This window comes from Euleptes europaea, chromosome 2 (assembly GCF_029931775.1).
Source record: "Euleptes europaea isolate rEulEur1 chromosome 2, rEulEur1.hap1, whole genome shotgun sequence".
Taxonomy (NCBI): domain Eukaryota; kingdom Metazoa; phylum Chordata; class Lepidosauria; order Squamata; family Sphaerodactylidae; genus Euleptes; species Euleptes europaea.
The window spans coordinates 107,665,467-107,684,263 of record NC_079313.1 but is presented as its reverse complement, the minus strand read 5'-3'; the positions used below and the strand labels follow the sequence as shown (position 1 = coordinate 107,684,263).

Below are 18,797 nucleotides of genomic sequence, written 5' to 3'. Positions count from 1 at the left end.
TTTTACCTCTGCATACAGTGCAAAATGGCCATGAGATTTTAATCAGCCCGTCGATCAATATTGCCATATACCATTTATAAATCTTAAGTCTTAAAAATAAAATATAAATGATTTACTCTTAATCAACGTGCAGCTGTTATGTTTCATAGTGAAGGGGAAAGTAGCATAGAGGTATTTTTGTAGTGGGCCCCCAAAGGTAGAATAAGTTTCACAGTGGGTTCTACTTTAAAAGTTTGGAAACTACTAATGTAGGCAATACAAAGGTCATAGTGCCTAGCCAACCTCAGGGCCTTTTCTTGGAATCATTGCAAAATCTTTTAACTGGGATGGTGTTTAAGAGCCAGGATGGTTCTGGGATGTTACCTTTAGATAATGTTTTATTGGTTTGGCTGGGTTTAACTGAACACCCAGTGTACATAAATTTAACCTATTGCATCAGGCTGCTTTGCTGTTTGGCTGGGCCAAGCCAGACATTTGAACAAAGAAAAGAAAATGACAACAATATGCTACAAATATTACAACATACTGAATAATTTTTAAGTGTGTTGAAAGTTTGTTACATAATAGAAAACAAACCCAAGTTACACCATATATATTGCTAATTACATACCATAACTAAGAATGAATGTATTTTCTACTTCTTTAGTGTTACACGTCCTGGAATATAAAAAAGACAGTCCTTTTGGTCCTGGATTCTAGTAATTTAATACTGTGACCCTGCTTGACTAAACTTTTCTGTATGTCCCTACCTTCAGGCTGTTATCACACGGGTGTGTCATGAATCTGGGGGTGCCAGCTCCAGGCTGGGAAACATCTGGAGATTTTGGAGGCGGAGCCTGAGGAGGGCAGGGTTTGGGGAGGGGAGGGACTTTAATGCCATAGAGTCCAATTGCCAAAGCGGCTATATTTGTTGTCGTGTGAACCAACTCTTGGCAACCGGCGGGAGATTTTTGGTGCAGAGCCTGAGGAGGGCGGGGTCTGGGGAGGCACTTCAATGCCATAGAGTCCAATTGCCAAAGCAGCCATTTTCTCCAGGCAAACTGATCTCTGTCGGCTGCAGATCAGTTGTAATAGCAGGAGATCTCCAGCTAGTACCTGTGTTGTGCCTCAGTTTACCTTAAGTTACCAATCAAGACAACTGAGCTGAGATGCGGTGAAATTCACAGTTTGTTTATTGGTTTTGAGAATAAACAAAACTGGGTGCACAATGCCCTGACTGTCAAGCCGAAGGATTGTGAACCCCCATATGCAGGCAGGAAGAACTTTTAAACTTTTCAGCAACGACGTTTGCAAATACAGATACAATTCTAACCATCCCAGCATTACCACATAGAGTTTCATTGTTCTATTGAAATTGACATGTAAGTTATTCTTTAATACACGTAGTAGAAAAGGGCAAGAGTCCAGTAGCACCTTAAAGACTAACAAAAATATTTTCTGAAGAAGTGAGCTGTGGCTCACGAAAGCTCCTACCCTGCCAGAAAATATTTCTGTTAGTCTTGAAGGTGCTACTGGACTCTTGCCCTTTTCTACTACTGCAGACTAACACGGCTACCCACTGTGAATTATTTAGTACGCATGCGCTAGTGCTAGCCAAAGGTTCCCTTTTATCAGGGGGTTACAGAGGAACGGAAGAGCAGAGAGAGAGAGTTAGCTATCTTGCCAATGACATTCCGGGAGGGAACAGAAGGGAGGGAGAAGCAGTTAGTATGGGCGAGGGTTTGTGTGCTGCTTTGAGGCACTTAGAGAGTGTGCAGAGTGCTGATGCGTGTTTATCTGCACATGCATCTTACAAGAGGGGAGGGGATTTCATAGGCACTTCACCTGGAGGTTAAATACAAACAAAACCCTATGCTGTGGAAAAGGGCAAGAGTCCAGTAGCACCTTAAAGACTAACAAAAATAGTTTCTGGTAGGGTATGATGGTATCTGAAGAAGTGAGCTGTGGCTCACGAAAGCGCATACCCTACCAGAAAATATTCTTGTTAGTCTTTAAGGTGCTACTGGACTCTTGCTCTTTTCTACTCCTGCAGACAGATTAACACGGCTACCCACTGGGAAAACCCTATGCTGTAATGAGATCTACTCACAAGAAAGGGGTGTGACTCACAGTGCACATTGCATTGTTGGGTTTGTACCTTTGTTTTTGCATCGTGCCTTTAGCTAGTTCTCGCGAGGCGCCTTTGTTTCCCTTGTAAACACTGCATGTCCATTTTGTGAAATAAAAGAGAAGTTTGGGTCACGTGCTGTTATTTCCGGTGAGTGGGCCCTGGTGGTTGGCAACCCTATCAGCGCACCGCGAGCTCCTCCCTGGTCCTCCACCGGCAGTCGGAAATCCCGCCTCGCTCCCCCCCCCATCCTTACACGTGGGAAGCAGAACCGTTCCCGTGGTTACGCGAGCCGGGCGCGGCTCCGCGAATCAGGAGGGCGGCTCCAGGGTCGCAAGCCCCGCCCACTGGCCCCCTGCCGGCCAAAGGCCGCAAGCTCTCCGGCGGGGGGCCAGTGCTGAGCAGCGCCTCTTCCGGCAGGGCTGCGCAGTCACTTCCGGAGCAGGAGCCCGCCTGGGCAGTCACTTCCGGAGCAGGAGCCCGCCTGGGCAGAGAGGCGCGAGCGGGATGGCGGCGGCGGGGGCCGCCGAGAAGGAGGCGAGCCAGCAGAGCAACCTGGGCGCCTACTCGCCCGTGGACTACATGAGCATCACCAGCTTCCCCCGCTTGCCCGAGGAGGAGGCGGCGGCGGGCGGCGCCAGCGCGGCCGAGAGCTGCCTGCGCTCCAGGAAGGAGGAAGATGCGTTCCTGGGAGAGCAGGACAGCGGTGAGAGCGGACGCCCGCCCGCCTCCATCCATCCATGCGACCAGCCAGCCGCGACTCCATCCATGCATCCTCTCTTCCCTCCGCCCACCCGAGCACCCCGCCTCCCCGCCTGCCTCTCGCCATCGGTGCATCGCTCTCAGGACGCTCCCCGCCCACCGTCCCCGCCTGCGTCATCCCTCCTTCCCACGGGCGTTTGGCTCCAGCCCCCTTTCCGTGATGCAGCCCTCCCCGCATCCCAGGCCTTGGGGCCGCTGCCCGGCCTCGTCCCTGGGGCTGCTCTCCTTTTGGTGTCCCAGCCAGGCTACCCCAAGAAGCTGTACCTCCATTTTCTTTCCTTCCTTTCCTTTCATCCCTTAGAAGCTCCTTGATCAGTTGATCTTGAGCAGCATATATCTAGTGTTGGAGGGATATAAGGATTGAAACGAATCTTGCCACTGACAATGTAGCCTTGGGGTCCCTATCGCTTAGTAAAAAAGGCATTATGTCAGCCACAGAGGCATTGGATTTGTATATTAAAAGGGGGGAAGTACCTCTATTTTCAGCAGTCGTTATTTCCTGTTTGACCCTTCCCCCCCCCCAATACCAAGAGAGCGTGCTCTGAGCATCTTTCGGTGCATGTATCGTGCTCTTCCGGCCACTTCCTGCCACATCTCTTGTCGTTTCCCTTCTCTTTCGTTCCTGGCATTCTCCTCCGTCTCCCATTTCATTTTCATCTCCTTCTTGCTGCTTTCCTCTGTTGGGGCAATAAAGTAAGTGACTTTACCGCTTCTGTCCTTCCAAAGTTTGCAGCTGTAGATGCACCTGCTGCCTACACTTTTCTTCTTCCAGTAAGCTTGCCTGTCCCAAGACTCATCATCTTCCAAACTCCCACTTCCTTTCAAAAACTACCAAGGGAGCTCTCTGGATCATATGATTTCCCCTCTCTTTTTTTGCTCATGGGGTAGCTAGGTGAAATGTCCCCAAATGCTATCTTTGAGGTTCTGCCAAGTAAATTACTGAGCCTAGTCAATTCCAACCCAAAAAATCTGGTGACTTTCTGTGGAATCCTTTTTGTTCTCTAATGCTTGAAAAGCAAGTGGAAATGGTTAGATAGGGTATAGGAGAGCAAAAAAACAAAACCGTTGCAAATCTACCCCACATCTATTATTGCCTTACTGACAATAGATAATACCAAAGAATACACTTCCAGGCTTTTTCTAGATCTGCATACTACAAGAACCAGATGAAACTAGGCAGGGGTGGTCCAGACCAACACACTTCCTAATTTCAAATTCTGTGGCTTGTTGCAATTGATGTGTTTGGTGCATTTTAATCCCTTCTTTCCTTCAAGGAGCTCAGGGTGTCATACATAGTTCACACATAAATACATGAAGCTGCCTTATACTGAATCAGACCCCTGGTCCATCAAGTCAGTAATGTCTACTCAGACCGGCAGCGGCTCTCCAGGGTCTCAGGCAGAGGTCTTTCACATCACCTACTGCCTGGTCCAGTGGTGGCGAACCTATGGCACGCGAGCCAGAGGTGGCACTCAGAGCCCTCTCTGTGGGCACGCGAGCCGTCGCCCCAGCACAGAGTTTGCCTGAGTTTGTTCCAGCGGTGCCTTCCGGGCTCCTTCCCAGTGCCTTCTCCGCAGTCACCGGCTGCGCGCTCCGGAAGTGAAGACAACGATGAGCCTTCTGTCAAGGACTGGAAGAGGTGGAGCCGGGACGGGGCTGGACCGGGAATGGGATCCCTGGGCCGCCGTCTGCGGTGGGCTGGTTGGTGACTGCAGCGCAGGGGGTTGGCGGTGAGGGCTGAACGGGGGCCCGTCTAGCGTTTGTGCTGGAGCCGAGCCCTTCGCTTAGCTCAGGTTTCCACTCTTCTCGTTCCTGCAACCGAAAGTGCCTCTGAGCACGTGCAGAGGGCTGTCCCCACCATCAGCCCCCCCGCATAACAGTATTTTAATTCGTATGAAGATAACAGTTGGAAAAAGAACCAAACTGAAGGGGTGGGGGCTATGCTCCAGCTTCTTTCCTTCCCCTGCTCAGCCGCCCATGAAGGGTTGCCAACCTCCAGGTAGTCAGTACAGGAGCGAAGAATACTTATAAGTGCAAAAAACTATATGCTACCGTGTCTAATATAATACACACTTCATAAATACACAAAAAGAACCATTCATACAGTTGTATCACACATACACAAAACCATCTCTAGGATGGTGGTGAATAGAAACAGTTCAATTCAGAGGTGCAGTCTCTCTCAAAATATGCCCAGCAATCTTCTGTATTCATCCCATGCAGGTAAGTAAGCAGATGTAATAAATATTAATTCAGGAGGAATAACTTCATGGAGGATACGGCCATTTCAAATTCTTTGTGATTTGAATTCTTCATCAGTCCTTCAAGCATTTCTCTCTTATATTGCACATCTTGATAATAAATTACAAAGTGCTGGATACAGATCAGTTCCCACGAAGGGTAACCTTCACATTTGTAATGCATATTTTGAGAGAGACTGCACCTCTGAATTGAACTGTTTCTATTCACCACCATCCTAGAGATGGTTTTGTGTATGTGTGATACAACTGTATGAATGGTTCTTTTTGTGTATTTATGAAGTGCGTATTATATTAGACACGGTAGCATATAAATAGTTTTTTGCACTTATAAGTATTCTTCGCTCCTGTACTGATTTTCTAATCTCTTGATACTAGTACAGTGGTGTCTATTTTCTCCCCCAACCTCCAGGTAGTAGCAGAAGATCTGCTATTTCAGTTAACCTGGAGAAAATGGCCGCTTTGGCAATTGGACTCTATGGCATTGAAGTCCCTACCCAAACCCCACCATCCTCAGGCTCCGCCCCCCAAACCTCCCGCAGGTGGCAAAGAGGCACCTGGCAACCCCTAGCCCCATGTGGACTTCTAGCTGTGTTGGCACATTGCGATAAATAAGTGGGTTTTGGGTTGCAGTTTGGGCACTCGGTCTCTAAAAGGTTTGCCATCACTGGCCCTGGTCCCTTTAACTGGAGATGCCGGGGATTGAACCTGGGACCTTCTGCATGCCAAGCAGATGATCTGCCACTGAGCCACAGCCCCTCCCCAAGTTATCCTGACAACAACCCGGGGAAGTAGGTTAAGTTGAGAGAAAATGACTGGCCCAAGGTCACCCAGTAAGTTTCATGGCAAATGGGGATTTGAACCTGGGTTTGCCCAGTTGTAGTCCCAACACTCTTAACTGCTGTGCCACGCTGGCTCTCAGGGATTACATGCAGAGGGTAGAGCTTCCGTTTTGCTTTTGTGTGTCAGGCAAGATTGAAGCAGAATGTGACTTTTTTTTTGCTCCCTCTTGTAATATTAGAATGGAACCACCCAACGAAGCTGATAAGGAATAAGTTCAGGGCTGACAAAAAAGTAAAAGTTCCTTTTTTTTGCTCCCTCTCTTGTAATATTAGAATGGAACCACCCAACGAAGCTGATAAGGAATAAGTTCAGGGCTGACAAAAAAGTAAAAGTTCTCTACCCGCTGTGTAATGATTTGTAAAGGAAGTGCTTGTCTCATCTCCCACAGCCATCTATTTTTGTAGAGGTGTGGTTCAGTAGTACAGATCCATTTGGCATACAGAAGGTCCCTGGTTCAATCCTTGGCATCTCCAGTTAAAAGGAGCCAGTTAAAAGGTAGTAGAATCATAGAATCGGAAGGTACCACCAGGGTCATCTAGTCCAGCCCCCTACACAATGCAGGAAATTCCGAACTATCTCCTCCCCCACACCCCTAGTGACCCATACGTCACGCCCAGAGGGTGGCCAAGGTGTCCTCCCTCTCATGATCTGCCTAAGGTCCTAGTAGGTGATGTGAAAAACTTATCTCCAAGATCCTGGAGGGCTTCTTCCACTCACTAGGCCATATTAACTCTGATAGACCAATTATCTGGCTTGATGTAAGGCTGTTTCATGTGCTCCCCTTCATTTGTCCAGATCATCCCAAGGTTTAATTGCAACAAGTGTGCATGTGTTTAATATTTTATTACCCTTCCAAGCCTTTGAAAGCTGAAAGAAATAAACATATCATTTCATAGCCTCATGTTTCCATTCAGTACTTTAGCCATGTCTGTTCTCATGTGCTTATGAATCAGTCGGTTTGAATACTGAAGAATTTTCTATTTGAAATTTGTTTGATTGCCTGTCAGCTCGAAAAGCTATGGAGCATCTTGCTGAGATCTCAGTATCTTTACCAACCTCTCTGTCTATGGTTGTATATTTGGTTCTCCCAGCCTTCAAAAACATTTGGTGTGAAAATTATAACAGCTGCAAATACTGAGTATTTCTGTTCTAGCTGTGTGGATTTTTAATAAAACTATGTTTGCCATTTTTATAATGTTTATTCATTGTAATAATACTTTGCATAGTACATTTCAAATGAGCAAAGCATAGCATATGCCTTATCTCAGTAATCAGACAACCCCATAACCAATCCAAGCTTTTTGTTTCTCTTTCAAGATCGAATCTTCATTTTCATTCTCCCCATTACTTTTCCAAAGGGGCTTTCAGATCATAACTTCCCTAACAATGATAGCCTCAAAACAGAAAGTACTTGATGTATCTGTTATCATGTCTTGGGTGGGTACGTGAAGCTAGTCCTTATGAGAAAAGGCTTTGTGTCATAATTGCTTCTCCTTGCCCCTCCTGCCAGTGTTGATTCTTCTTGTACAGTTTGTACTGATTTCATTCATAACCACATACAGCACCCTCTCCCATAGTTGGCAGGTCTCTGAAAGACAGATATGCAGTTTTAAGGATGTCTTTCAATTGATAGGTGAAGCAAGTGGATTATTAATTGAATTTCAGCCTTTCAGCATTTTTTGTCAACCTTGAAGTGCTTCGTATCTGAAGCACACTAAGGTTAGTTTTCCCTCCATTTTTGCCAGAGACTTATCCATATTTGGGAATGACTTCCACATTTTAACCTTGCCTCCTTGTATACAAGTATCTCTATTAATAGAGAAGCAGAGTCCCTTACTCAGCCCCTCCTGTTTTTCCATGACCCTGGGCATCTGTCACCTGGCGATTTCTTTCTGTTCCCCCCACCCCAATCACAGTGACACGGACAAGATCAAGGGAAATCCTCATTTTGCGTGTGTGTGTGACATTACTGTGTGCACCAGGTATATATGTTCCATTTTGGAGGGGACAAAAACCTCAGTGCTGGTGAAAATGCTAGGGTTTTCCCACAGAGATGGCAGTTTCACTAGCCCAGGTGAAATTGATGAGGCTTTCTTCTGAATTTTCTTCTTCACAGCAAGGAAGATACCATGGCTGAGTGGTAGAGCATTTGCTTGGCATGCTGAAGGCTCGGTCTCCCGTATCTCCACTTAAAAGGATTGTGTTGTAGGTGATGTGAAACCTGAGATGCTGGAGAGCCGCTCTGCCAGTCCAAATGAACAATGCTTGACCTTGATGAACCAATGGTGTGATTCAGTATAAGGCAGCTTCAAATGTGTCGTATGTGTCCAACCGGTCAGCTTCACTGGCATCAAGGTGGTGGTGAAGCAGCAATGGAGTAAGTGGGTAGGTAGTGCAGAAAGGTACATACTGTCAAGCAATGACCAAACAAGTCATGATAGGATTGGAGCCCCATCTATTTACAGGGAAATATGAGCCTATATCGAGGTAGACTTGGATTGGACAGAACTGTAGCTCAATGGGAAAGAATCTGCCTTCAGTGTTGAAGGTCCCAGGTTGAATCCCTGGCATCTCCAATCATAAGGATCAGGCAGTAGGTAATGTGAAAGACCTCTACCTGAGACCCTAGAGAGCTGCTGCCATTTAGAGTAGATAATGCTGATCTTGATTGACCAATGGTCTGACTCAGTATAAGGCAACTTGCAGTGTTCATCAGTGGATCATGTCTTCTCATTAGTTGGAGACATCTGGGGAGGGGGAAGCATAACTTGTGTGTGGTGGTAGTGTGTGTGAACAGTGGCAGAGGAAGACTAAATGTGCTTGAAAACACACATGTGATTTCAGCCCTAGACAACCAGAAATCAGCACAGGGATCAACAGAGGTGATATCTAGCATGCAAATGACTCACTATCCCAGTTACCTGCAAATGCACTTCAGTTGCTGAAGAAAGTGGACATCTGGAAATACTCTGCTAACACAATTAGACAAGATGCTGGAAATCGACTGTGGTTCTTCCCATGTCTACTATTTAAAAAAAAAAACTGTAGTAGAGGAAGACATTTGAATTAGGGTTGCAGTGATGAGATGCGAGGAGTGTTTCTTTTTCCACAAAAGAAATCACATGTGTAGAGACTAGGGTTACCAACAGTTCTGGAGAAGTGTCCTGTCCGTTTAACAAGCTTCATGTGTGGAAATGGGCAAAGGAAGGTTTTCATCACCTGGTAAATGATATACCATTAAGCCACTATTAAAGGGACAGGACTCCCTTTTCTCCAGGTAGCTGGCAACCCTAGTAGACCATGGCTACATCGACACATAATTGGATAGTGCAACATCATTGCTCTACAAGCAATTGTTCGTTTCCTGGATTGTCTTGACTATGCAGGAAAATCCAGCTGAATGAATGTTATAGTGAAATATTCAGTAGTGCATGGATGCAGCCACTGAATAGCTATAAGACCTGGCCTTGCACAAAGATAAACTTCCATGATGAATGAAATGTTTTCTTAATGTACAGAAAGATTAATATTTTAGTCACATCCTTGGGTAAGCAGAAATAGGTTAAACCAACTTTTGTGGGGTTCACTTGTGCTGTAACACCTTGTGCTTCAGAACAAATTTGAAAGAAGCAAAGGAACAAAGGAGTGAGGGCTGTCTGTAGAAAAACAGAGGGTTGCATTGCTCCCATTACTAGCACTGAAAGTTATCACAAAAGGTGGAGTCCACAGTTCCCTGTGCTGTACTGATGGGGAATGTGGGATGGTATTCAAGATACACAGTGGCGAAGCGCCAGGAAAGAACCTGCTTGCTCTCTTTCGAGTTTCTGCTATTTTGATATTCTTCCTGGGTGGCCCACTTTCCAGTGTGGAGTTCAGAAAATCATTCACAGTTTTCTAGAGATTCCAGTACTGAGTCCGAACCCCCATTGCTTTTACTGCAATGATTACCTGCTGATAGAGGAAGCATGGAATTGTATCCAGAAGACTAGCATTTCTGCAGGCACAAGGACTTCTGCTCATGGAGCATGGTTTTCTTCCCCCCCCCCTTTGGGGGCTGCTGCCAGGGGAGTGGCAGCGGAATCACGTTCTGTGGGTGAAAGTCCTTGGGCTGCGGAAATGCTTGTCTGGATCCAAGCTATTATCAGGATGATGATTAATGTTGTTGTTGTTGTTGTTAATAATAATAATAAATCAGTCTCCTTGCTCCCCAAGCAAGTCATCAGCACTGACTCTGTTTGGCAGAAGTGCCTTTTACAGCCTAGCTACATGTTCTCCTTGGATCCACACAGTCAAACATGTGTTCTGAGTTCCATATTTAATCTCAGGTTTATGTATGACTGATTTGTGTAGCTATCAGAGTGTGCATGGAGAGGTGGCTTCAGCCTCCTCCTCCCCTCACCCCGTGCTCTTTGCCTGATCTGAAACACCTTTGGGTTTGCTTTTTGCCCCGTTGGGGGCACCACGTGTTCTGATGAGGTACACCTAGATTTCCTCAGTGGTGCAAACAGAACCACTGGAGGCATTTCGGGTTGGAAAATGGCATGGAGGAAGGCTTAAGCTCCCTCTCCTCGCATTCTGTGGTCTTGATCTAAATCAGGCACATAGAATTCACAATACATATTGGATCACATGAACCCAGAGAGGACCCAGGGAAATGTGTAGTTAGGTCCTTATGCACATCTCTGGCTTGGAGTGATACACACATGAAGACTTTAGTAAACCAACGACCAGTTATTCCTGAATTGAATATTAGGGTCATGAGAATTTTTAGCCTAGTGATGACATGGACAAAGCAAAATAATGTTGTAATGGAAAGTAGAGAAAGGAGTAGGGTGAAGTTTTGATCCTCCAAAATCCCACCACCTTTTGAAAAAGCTTGGAACGTGCTTGAGAAACACTAGCATTTAATTTACACTGATTTCTTGAAATCAGCTTGAGACTGTTGGTTAATTATGGGTAACATTAAAAATATATTTTAAAATACATTTAGATTTCCAGTGTAAATGTCTTGCGTTTTTTTATTATTATTTTTTGTAAATCTACCTACATCTGAACAAGTATTGCTTTAAAAAGAGCATTGTTGTTTGTGACACATATTTGGTATATGATGATATGCATCACAATGTGAAACTATCCTTAAAGTGTAACACATTTATTTAAAGGGCTGTAGAGTGTGAACCCTTAGGGCAAAATACAGTTTAAGTGAGCATGTTTCCTTAACTTTGGCTGCATGTGTTCTTAGTTTCAGTGGTTATCAAGCAAGTGCTGCAGAGAAAACTGTCAGAACACATGGCTCTTTCCAGTTTTGAAGAAATCATTACATTAGAATGCATTTGTGTGCAACATTCATTTCACTTCCTTCCTGCCCCCTATAAATATAGCAGTGGGACCACTGGCTCTGGTGCAACCAGGAGTTAGGTCAATTGTCAGGTTTTTTTAATTATTATTATTGTCTTCACAGGGATGTTTAAATATGACCTTTTTTGTTCTTTAATTCATGTTTGGGAAGTTTTAAAGGAAATGAATTGAGAGTGAAAGAATGGAATTGTGATTACATACATGGGTGTTAAAGAGATCAGATGCAGTTCATGCATTGTGTTGTTCTGCCATCACTGATCCATGTTTACATGGACAGAGCAACTGCACAACCGGTTTAGAGAGGGAGTGTACTCAGTGAGTTTCCTGGTCTAAGAATTTAGGAACTGCTGGATTAGTCCAAAGCAATCCATTCAATACCCACCCATGACAGTGACCCCAGGAAGATGTAATGGAATATAGCCACCCCTTTTCGTTGGTTCTCAGCATGGTGAGTGCTCCGTGGAGAACAAAGCCAAGGTATAAAATTACCCTGATAAATAAAGGCAGGCTGTGCCTAAAGATGAAGCTTATATTTTTAGCTGCTATGGCTGATATTGATAGAGGCATCTTTCATAAATTAGTCTCTTGCTTCTAAGAAGAACCTAAGCTCTACAAGCAATGAATTCTGCCTGTTAATTGTGTGCAGTGTGAAAGCATGCAGTGCCAGAACTAAGCAGGTTCAGACTGGAGGCTTAACAACTAGAAGTCAGTCTTTGTCTCCAGACCATTTCAGTGCAATAGAGTTAATCTGGAAGCAATGCTAGGTGAATTTTTCATGGGTGCTTCTGAAACTGCTGGGAAACATTCAGACTGAAGGAATCAGGTATACAGATGCATAATACAGTCACAATTCACACACTGTGAAGGGCAGCATTCCTCCTAACAAATCCCCACTCTGCCATGAAGGTTGCTGGATGATCTTGGGCCAGCCACTCTCAGACAAACCTACCGCACAGGGTTGTTGTGAGGATAAAATTAGTTGGGAAGGAACATGTATGCTGCCCTGAGCTCCTTGGAGGAAGGGTGAGATAGTACTACATAATAGACTGGTGACTCAGACTGAACTGAGCATCGGTGCCATACATGACTACTCTTATTAATTTAAAGATTCACATGTGTAGATTGCACTTAGAATCTTAAAATGATATTGAAGCATATACACTGTGCAAAGCATGTCAATATAACCAACGTGCATTATAACCAATGTTCCTAAAGAGTGACGGGGGGTTCAGCATGTGCCCCTCCTGTACGGGTAGAGGGAGCCCTTTCCTTTTCAATTATTTTTGCTTAACTAGTTCACATGTAGGATTACTAAATCCTCTCCAAACAGGACACCGGTGGCTGCATGGAATTTGTGATCACCAGCCTGTCTGCTAAATCATCCTGAGGATGCACGCAGGGCTTCATCTTTCACTGGTTTTGGCACCAACCATGCAGCATAGGAGCATCATATTTTTGGTTCTGCATGTGGAGTTACTGTTGTAAAGAATGATATGGGGCCATTTGAAAGATAGACCATTTGCCTCTTAAAAAAACATAATAAACGAGTGAACTCTTGACTTTGATAACATTGCTGCTTTTACTGTGAGATGAAAAAAAAGTAAGCTCATCAAATAGTCTTCAAACAGCGCTTCTTTTTTCAATATAACCGTGTCTCTGTTCGAGGCTGTGTTGGCCCCTCTCTGGCTATCATGCCAGAGCCATAATTCACAACTGGACTGGCTAGTCCACCTAGGAAAATTCGGTTCCAAATGGTCACTGTAGCATCCTGACTGTACAATATCCACCAAAGTGTGGATGCAACCAAAGGCTAGTTCTTTAAACCGTATTAAGCATCTTGCCTCTCTGTACTGAAATTTTACTTCGCATCCCTGCAGCTGCTGTTTTTCTTCGTAACAGGGTGCATTCCCAGGGTCATAAGAACACATGGCAGGCAGGGTCAGGGTGCAAGTGAAAAGCATGAGCAGCAGGTGCAAGAGGACCAGTGATGCTCCACATGAGCACACGTAGCTGCCTTCTACTGAGTCAGATCATTGATCCATCAAGGCCGGTATTGTCTATTCCGAGTGGCAGGTCTTCTCCAGGGTCTCAGACAGAGGCCTTTCGCATGACCTACTACCTTGTACCTGGAGATGCTAGGGATTGAATCTGGTTCCTTCCTCATGCCAAGCGAAGCAAATGCTGTACCTCTGAGCCACAGATCCTCTGCCCCATGTCACTATAGCACTTCCTTAAGACTGCCAAGAGTTAATGGGAAGTCTGTGTAAGATGACCCCATAATAGCTGCGACTGAGCCAGAAAATCTGAAAGCACAAGCTAAGAAGGAAGGCAGCAGTCTCTGGAACAGGTGCAGGTGTGACAGGTGTGTCTGCATATGCTTTGGAAAAAGAAAAAACAGAGCCTGTGTCTGTTCAGCATCTCACTCCTATTTGCCTCTCTCTTCCCACTCCACCCCCCAATGAAGATCCAGACTCCTTCTTAAAATCAGCTCGTCTTCAGCGTCTGCCTTCATCTTCCTCGGAAATGGGCAGTCAGGACGTCTCACCACTCCGGGAGACTACCAAGGACCCATTCTCTGGGGACTGCAGCTGTCGCCAGGACGGTCTGACTGTGATCATCACCGCCTGCCTAACGTTTGCTACAGGAGTCACGGTGGCCTTAATTATGCAGATCTATTTTGGTGACCCCCAGGTAAGAAGAGATCTTTGACTGTTTTTCTTCCCCATCAGGAGGGGAACATTGTACTGGCTTTCACATGAATAAGAGAAGAGCTAGATACAAGCCCAGCAGCACTTTAAATACCAACAAGATTTCTAGGATGCAAGTTCTGAAGAGTCAAAGCTGCCTTCATCCTGCTTGTATCTGACTAAGGGAGCTTCGACTCTCGAAAGCCATATCCCCCAAATCTTTTCAGTCTCTAAGGTACTACTAGACATACGAATATAAGAAAGGCCATGCTGGATCAGACCAAGGTCCATCAAGTCTAGCAGTCTGTTCATAGTGGCCAACCAGGTGCCTCTAGGAAGCCCATAAACAAGAACACTACAGCAGCATTGTCCTGTCTGTGTTCCAAAGCACCTAATATAAATAGGCATGCTCCTCTGATCCTGGAGAGATTAAGTATGCATCATGACTAGTATCCATTTTGACTATTAGCCATGAATAGCCCTCTCCTCCATGAACATGTCCACTCCCCTCTTAAAGCCTTCCAAGTTGACAGCCATCACCACAACCTGGGGCAGGGAGTTCCAAAATTTAACTATGCGTTGTGTGGATCTGTCACCCTCCAGCTTCAGCAGATGGTCTCTCGTTCTAGTATTATGAGGGAGAAAAGAGTCTCCCTGTCCACTCTCTCCATACCACGCATAATTTTATAGACCTCTATCCTGTCTCCACTGCCGCCTTTCCAAGCTAAACAGCCCTAAGCATTTTAACCACTCCTCATAGGGCAGTTGCTCTAGTCCCCTGATCAGAATCGAACGTAGTTCTTCTACTTGCAGATAACATGGCCACCTTCCTGAAACTATCTTGAATAGAACAGTTACCATTCACACATAAGATTTTTTTTTTCACTTTTTGTTTTTATGGACAATTTGAAGTACTTTGAAACTCTTCTTGGATTTGGGTTCCTTTGAATGTTGTTTGCACAATGAAGCCTCACCGCCTGCCTCTGTTATGCACCTCTGTGAGCATAACTCAGGCGTGTAGCTCATGAAAGCACATCCTGAAGATATTTTCACATGAAGCTCCAAGAGCTGTATTTTATTTGTAGTTTTTATCCTATCCTTCCTCCAAGGAACCCAGGGTGTTTCCACATCGATCAGAATGTGCATTCCATTTAAAATGGCCTTCTTTCTCTTTCTGTATCTCATTAACAATGTTCAGAAGTGTGTGAGAGAGATTAAATGAACATGTCACCTGTGAAAACACCAAAGGGCCTAAGTAAACATTCTACTCAAATGCAGGTAATACAATCCCAGTGGCCTGTTTTTTAGAGAAAAGCTGTTTCTGGAGAGGGCGATTTGGAGTGGAGAAATGGGTCAGTGGATACTTTACTCCGTTTCACGCTTGTCATTTCTCTGCTCCAACTCTCCCCCACCCCAAGCCATTACCTTCCCGCTCTGTGGGATTACAAAACACATTTGTACTCACAAGCATGCATTTTGAACTCCACCGTGGAAAGAGCAGCTTGGGAATGGGTTGGAGTGGAGAAAAGGTGAATAGGGAAAGAAATTAAGCACCCTTGTTAACTTTTCTATTCCAACAGTCCTCCCTATCCTAAGAGGCTTTTCTCTCTCAAAAAAAGGAATGCATTTAAACTAAGCCGATTCACCCATTACAATGTGCACAGGTTGGGTCCAAGTATACTCATGAGTTTCCCCAACAGGCCAAAGAATGCCCCATGCTGGACCATTTAGGGTCAGGAAAAGGTGTGTGCTAAAGCAAGGAAAGGCCCAGATTGGAACAACTTTTAAAAATTAGGGGGAGGGGACACTTTCTAAATTCAACTAATGGCTCAGAGATGGAAGGAAGAAGGACACTGGGCTTGCTGGCCCCATGAAGGGTCGCCATAAGTCACCTGCGACTTGAGGGCACTCTCCACCACCAGAGCGGTCATAGGAATATCTGATTCGTGCCCTTGATCCTCACCTGGCTTCAATTCGCAAGGAACTTGGGACCACCGCTGATCAACTAGGTGGGTGGTTAAAAAAAATCATGTTACTGTTCGAGCACCTGGAAAATGTATTCTCAGCATATGGCTTGTTGTAGATATTCCATCAGGGTGCCGTAGTCACCGATGCTGCCCGCTGCACTGCACTGGGGATCGAAGTATTGAACAAGCAAGGCTCCTCGGTGGATGCGGCCATCACCTCTGCCTTATGCTCAGGAATTATTAACCCCCACACGGCCGGCATTGGCGGGTAGGTGTCCTCCATAATCTTCTCTGCTTATAATTTGCCAGCTTTGTCACACCGGGAAGCCTCGTTAGAGCTGTATTTTGTTGTCCAAATGGATTCTCTTCACTGGTGGAGAAACGGTTTTAGCCCAGTAATCTGCCTTGAGTCTCAGCAAGAAAGGCCGACGATATATAAAGCAAACTGATAGATACATAAAGACTTGTTTTAGTAGGATTGCCAGGTTCCTCTTTGCTACCAGTGGGAGGTTTTTGGGGTGGACCCTGAAAAGGGCGGTGTTTGGGGAAGGGAGAGACTTCAGTGACATAGTATCAAGTTGCCAAAGCGGCCATTTTCTCCAGGTGAACTGATCTCTATCGGCTGGAGACCAGTTGTAATAGCAGGAGATCTCCAGCTACTACCTGGAGGTTGGCAACCCTACATTAATCCCCAGAGTACACCTGACAAAGAAGTCCTGGACTGTCACTGATCTTCCCAATGTTTCCCAAGGCCAGCCCAATGATTTTAGTCACCCTAGTCAACTTGGTGGCCCAAGCCCTCTCCCATGCTGTGGGAAGAGGGCACTCTCCTCCTTACCCCTTGCACGCCCCAGAGTGAGGTGAGGCACTGCTCCCCCTCCTCAGCCCCAGAGCCTCTCAGAAGTTGAGAGAGGCCCAAACCACTTCCATTTATAGATGACATCAAAAGTCTAAATTTGAGGCCCTCTGTGAAAGTGAGACCCGGGCCGAAAGGCCCTTCTGCCCCCCCCCCCCCCGAAAGGCCCTGCTCAGCCCCCATCACCACCACAGTGGCACACAGTGGCATCACCTGAGTCCAACTGCCTCACCCCCCACCTGACTTCTCCAAAACACACAGTAGACCAGACAGGAAGCCATTGCCAATAGACCTCCAGCACAGCAACCATGTGACGCAGCAAGGGAAGGAGGAGAAGGACTGGGAGCAGGGAAAGAGTAGTCTCCCCGTGGCCGCACACTGGGTCGTGGGAATACCTCCTGTACTGCCACTTGTCACGGCAGACCGGATGCTGTGGGCAGGCTGGGGGGGGCACACCATGGCTGGTTGGCACCCCTCCATGGCTAGTGCCCTAGAAGATTGCCTAAGACTGCTTAACAGACAGGCTGGCCCTGATGTTCCCCTCTGCCCAGGAGTCATTTCCATAGAATGATAGTGTTGGAAGGGGCCAGTCAGGTCATCTAGTCCAACCCCCAGCTCAATGCAGGATCAGCCTAGAGCATCCCTGACAAGTGTTCGTCCAGCCGCTGCTTGAAGACTGCCAGAGAGGGGCCAACCATAGGAAAGTTTATTCTCAGCGTTGTAGAACCTTCATGGAGTAATAGCCATGTGGGTTGGAAGGCTGAAGTTGGCAGGGAGAAGGGGGTAAAATCACTCCCTCCTTTCCATCAGTGGCGATCTGGTGGGAAATGGAAAGCCAGGAGGATCTGCAATCGTTGCATGGTCCTTGAGTGGGAGCTAGCTCTTTGTCTCTGACTTGCACACATCCAGGCAAAGGCCCATACGTGAATACCATGTCTCACACTGCAGCTGCTGAGATCTACCGTATACTAAATAGTTGATGAAGTATTGTGAGATGATTATGTTTTTCTACCATATCTATCCAAAACTATCATCAATATTTTGGCTCTTAATTTAATGGAAGGGAAGCTGTTGCAAAGGAATGACTACAGCATAAAGGGAAGGAGTGGGAGTTGTGAAATGATCTTAGTATGAGAATAGGGGCATTATAAGAACGTCCCTGCTTTTGTCTGGGAAATGTTGAAGGGTATGCAGGTGGTCTGGTTGTAGATGTGTCGAAATATTCCACATGTTGGACTACAGGGACTGGAAATGTTGGAAGGACACACTCAGATGCCAGAATCAGGGTAATCTGAATGTGCCTTAAGTCCAGTTGGGTGTTATCCAAACTTCTGACATTCTTCCATGTCTACTTGGTGGCCATCCCTACTGGAGAAGTTCTGGTTCCAGTTTGGCAAATGACCTGTCACCAGTGTACCTGGTGGTATCATAATTTTAAACAGCCCCAAACTAAATATTTTGAACTTTGCTGCCTTTGCCCCATAAGAAGTTAAATAAATAAAACTGGGGAAGAACTAGAGTTGCCCGGTCCCTCTTCGCCACCAGTGGGAGATTTTGGGGGCCGAGCCTGAGGAGGGCGAGGTTTGGGGAGGGACTTCAATGCCATAGAGTCCAATTGCCAAATCAGTCATTTTCTCCAGGTGAACTGATCTCTATCGGCTGGAGATCAGTTGTAACAGCGGGAGATCTCCAGCTATTACCTGGACTCTAGGAAGAACTGATATGTACCTTCTCTAAAAAGTGAACATTGGTCCTGTAATGTGACATAATTTGCTTGCCCTTGGCATTAAAGAAATGTAAACTGCACAGTTTCTACACCCATTAAGGCCAAACATAGCTGCCCGTTTCACCAACCTTTGCTGTCTATAAACCTGGGTCATTGCCCAGAGCTGTTACCTCCCTTCCTCTATCATGGTGTTTGTTTTAAAAAGGCATTATGCAAGAGCAATTTGAAGTTTT

At 45.8% G+C, this 18,797-nt stretch overlaps 1 protein-coding gene across 2 annotated transcripts in view; it reads left to right on the top strand.

Annotated features, from left to right (window-relative positions):
- Positions 1–2,622: 2,622 nt before the first annotated feature.
- Positions 2,623–18,797, top strand: part of GGT7 (gamma-glutamyltransferase 7) — a 41,518-nt gene continuing 25,343 nt past the window's right edge. For both annotated transcript variants that reach the window (XM_056844337.1, XM_056844336.1), the window contains exons 1-3: positions 2,623–2,813; positions 13,793–14,019; positions 16,099–16,250. In XM_056844337.1, coding sequence (XP_056700315.1) covers positions 2,690–2,813; positions 13,793–14,019; positions 16,099–16,250 — 503 coding nt within the window. In that variant the 5' untranslated portion in view covers positions 2,623–2,689. The remainder of the gene's footprint in view (positions 2,814–13,792; positions 14,020–16,098; positions 16,251–18,797) is intronic.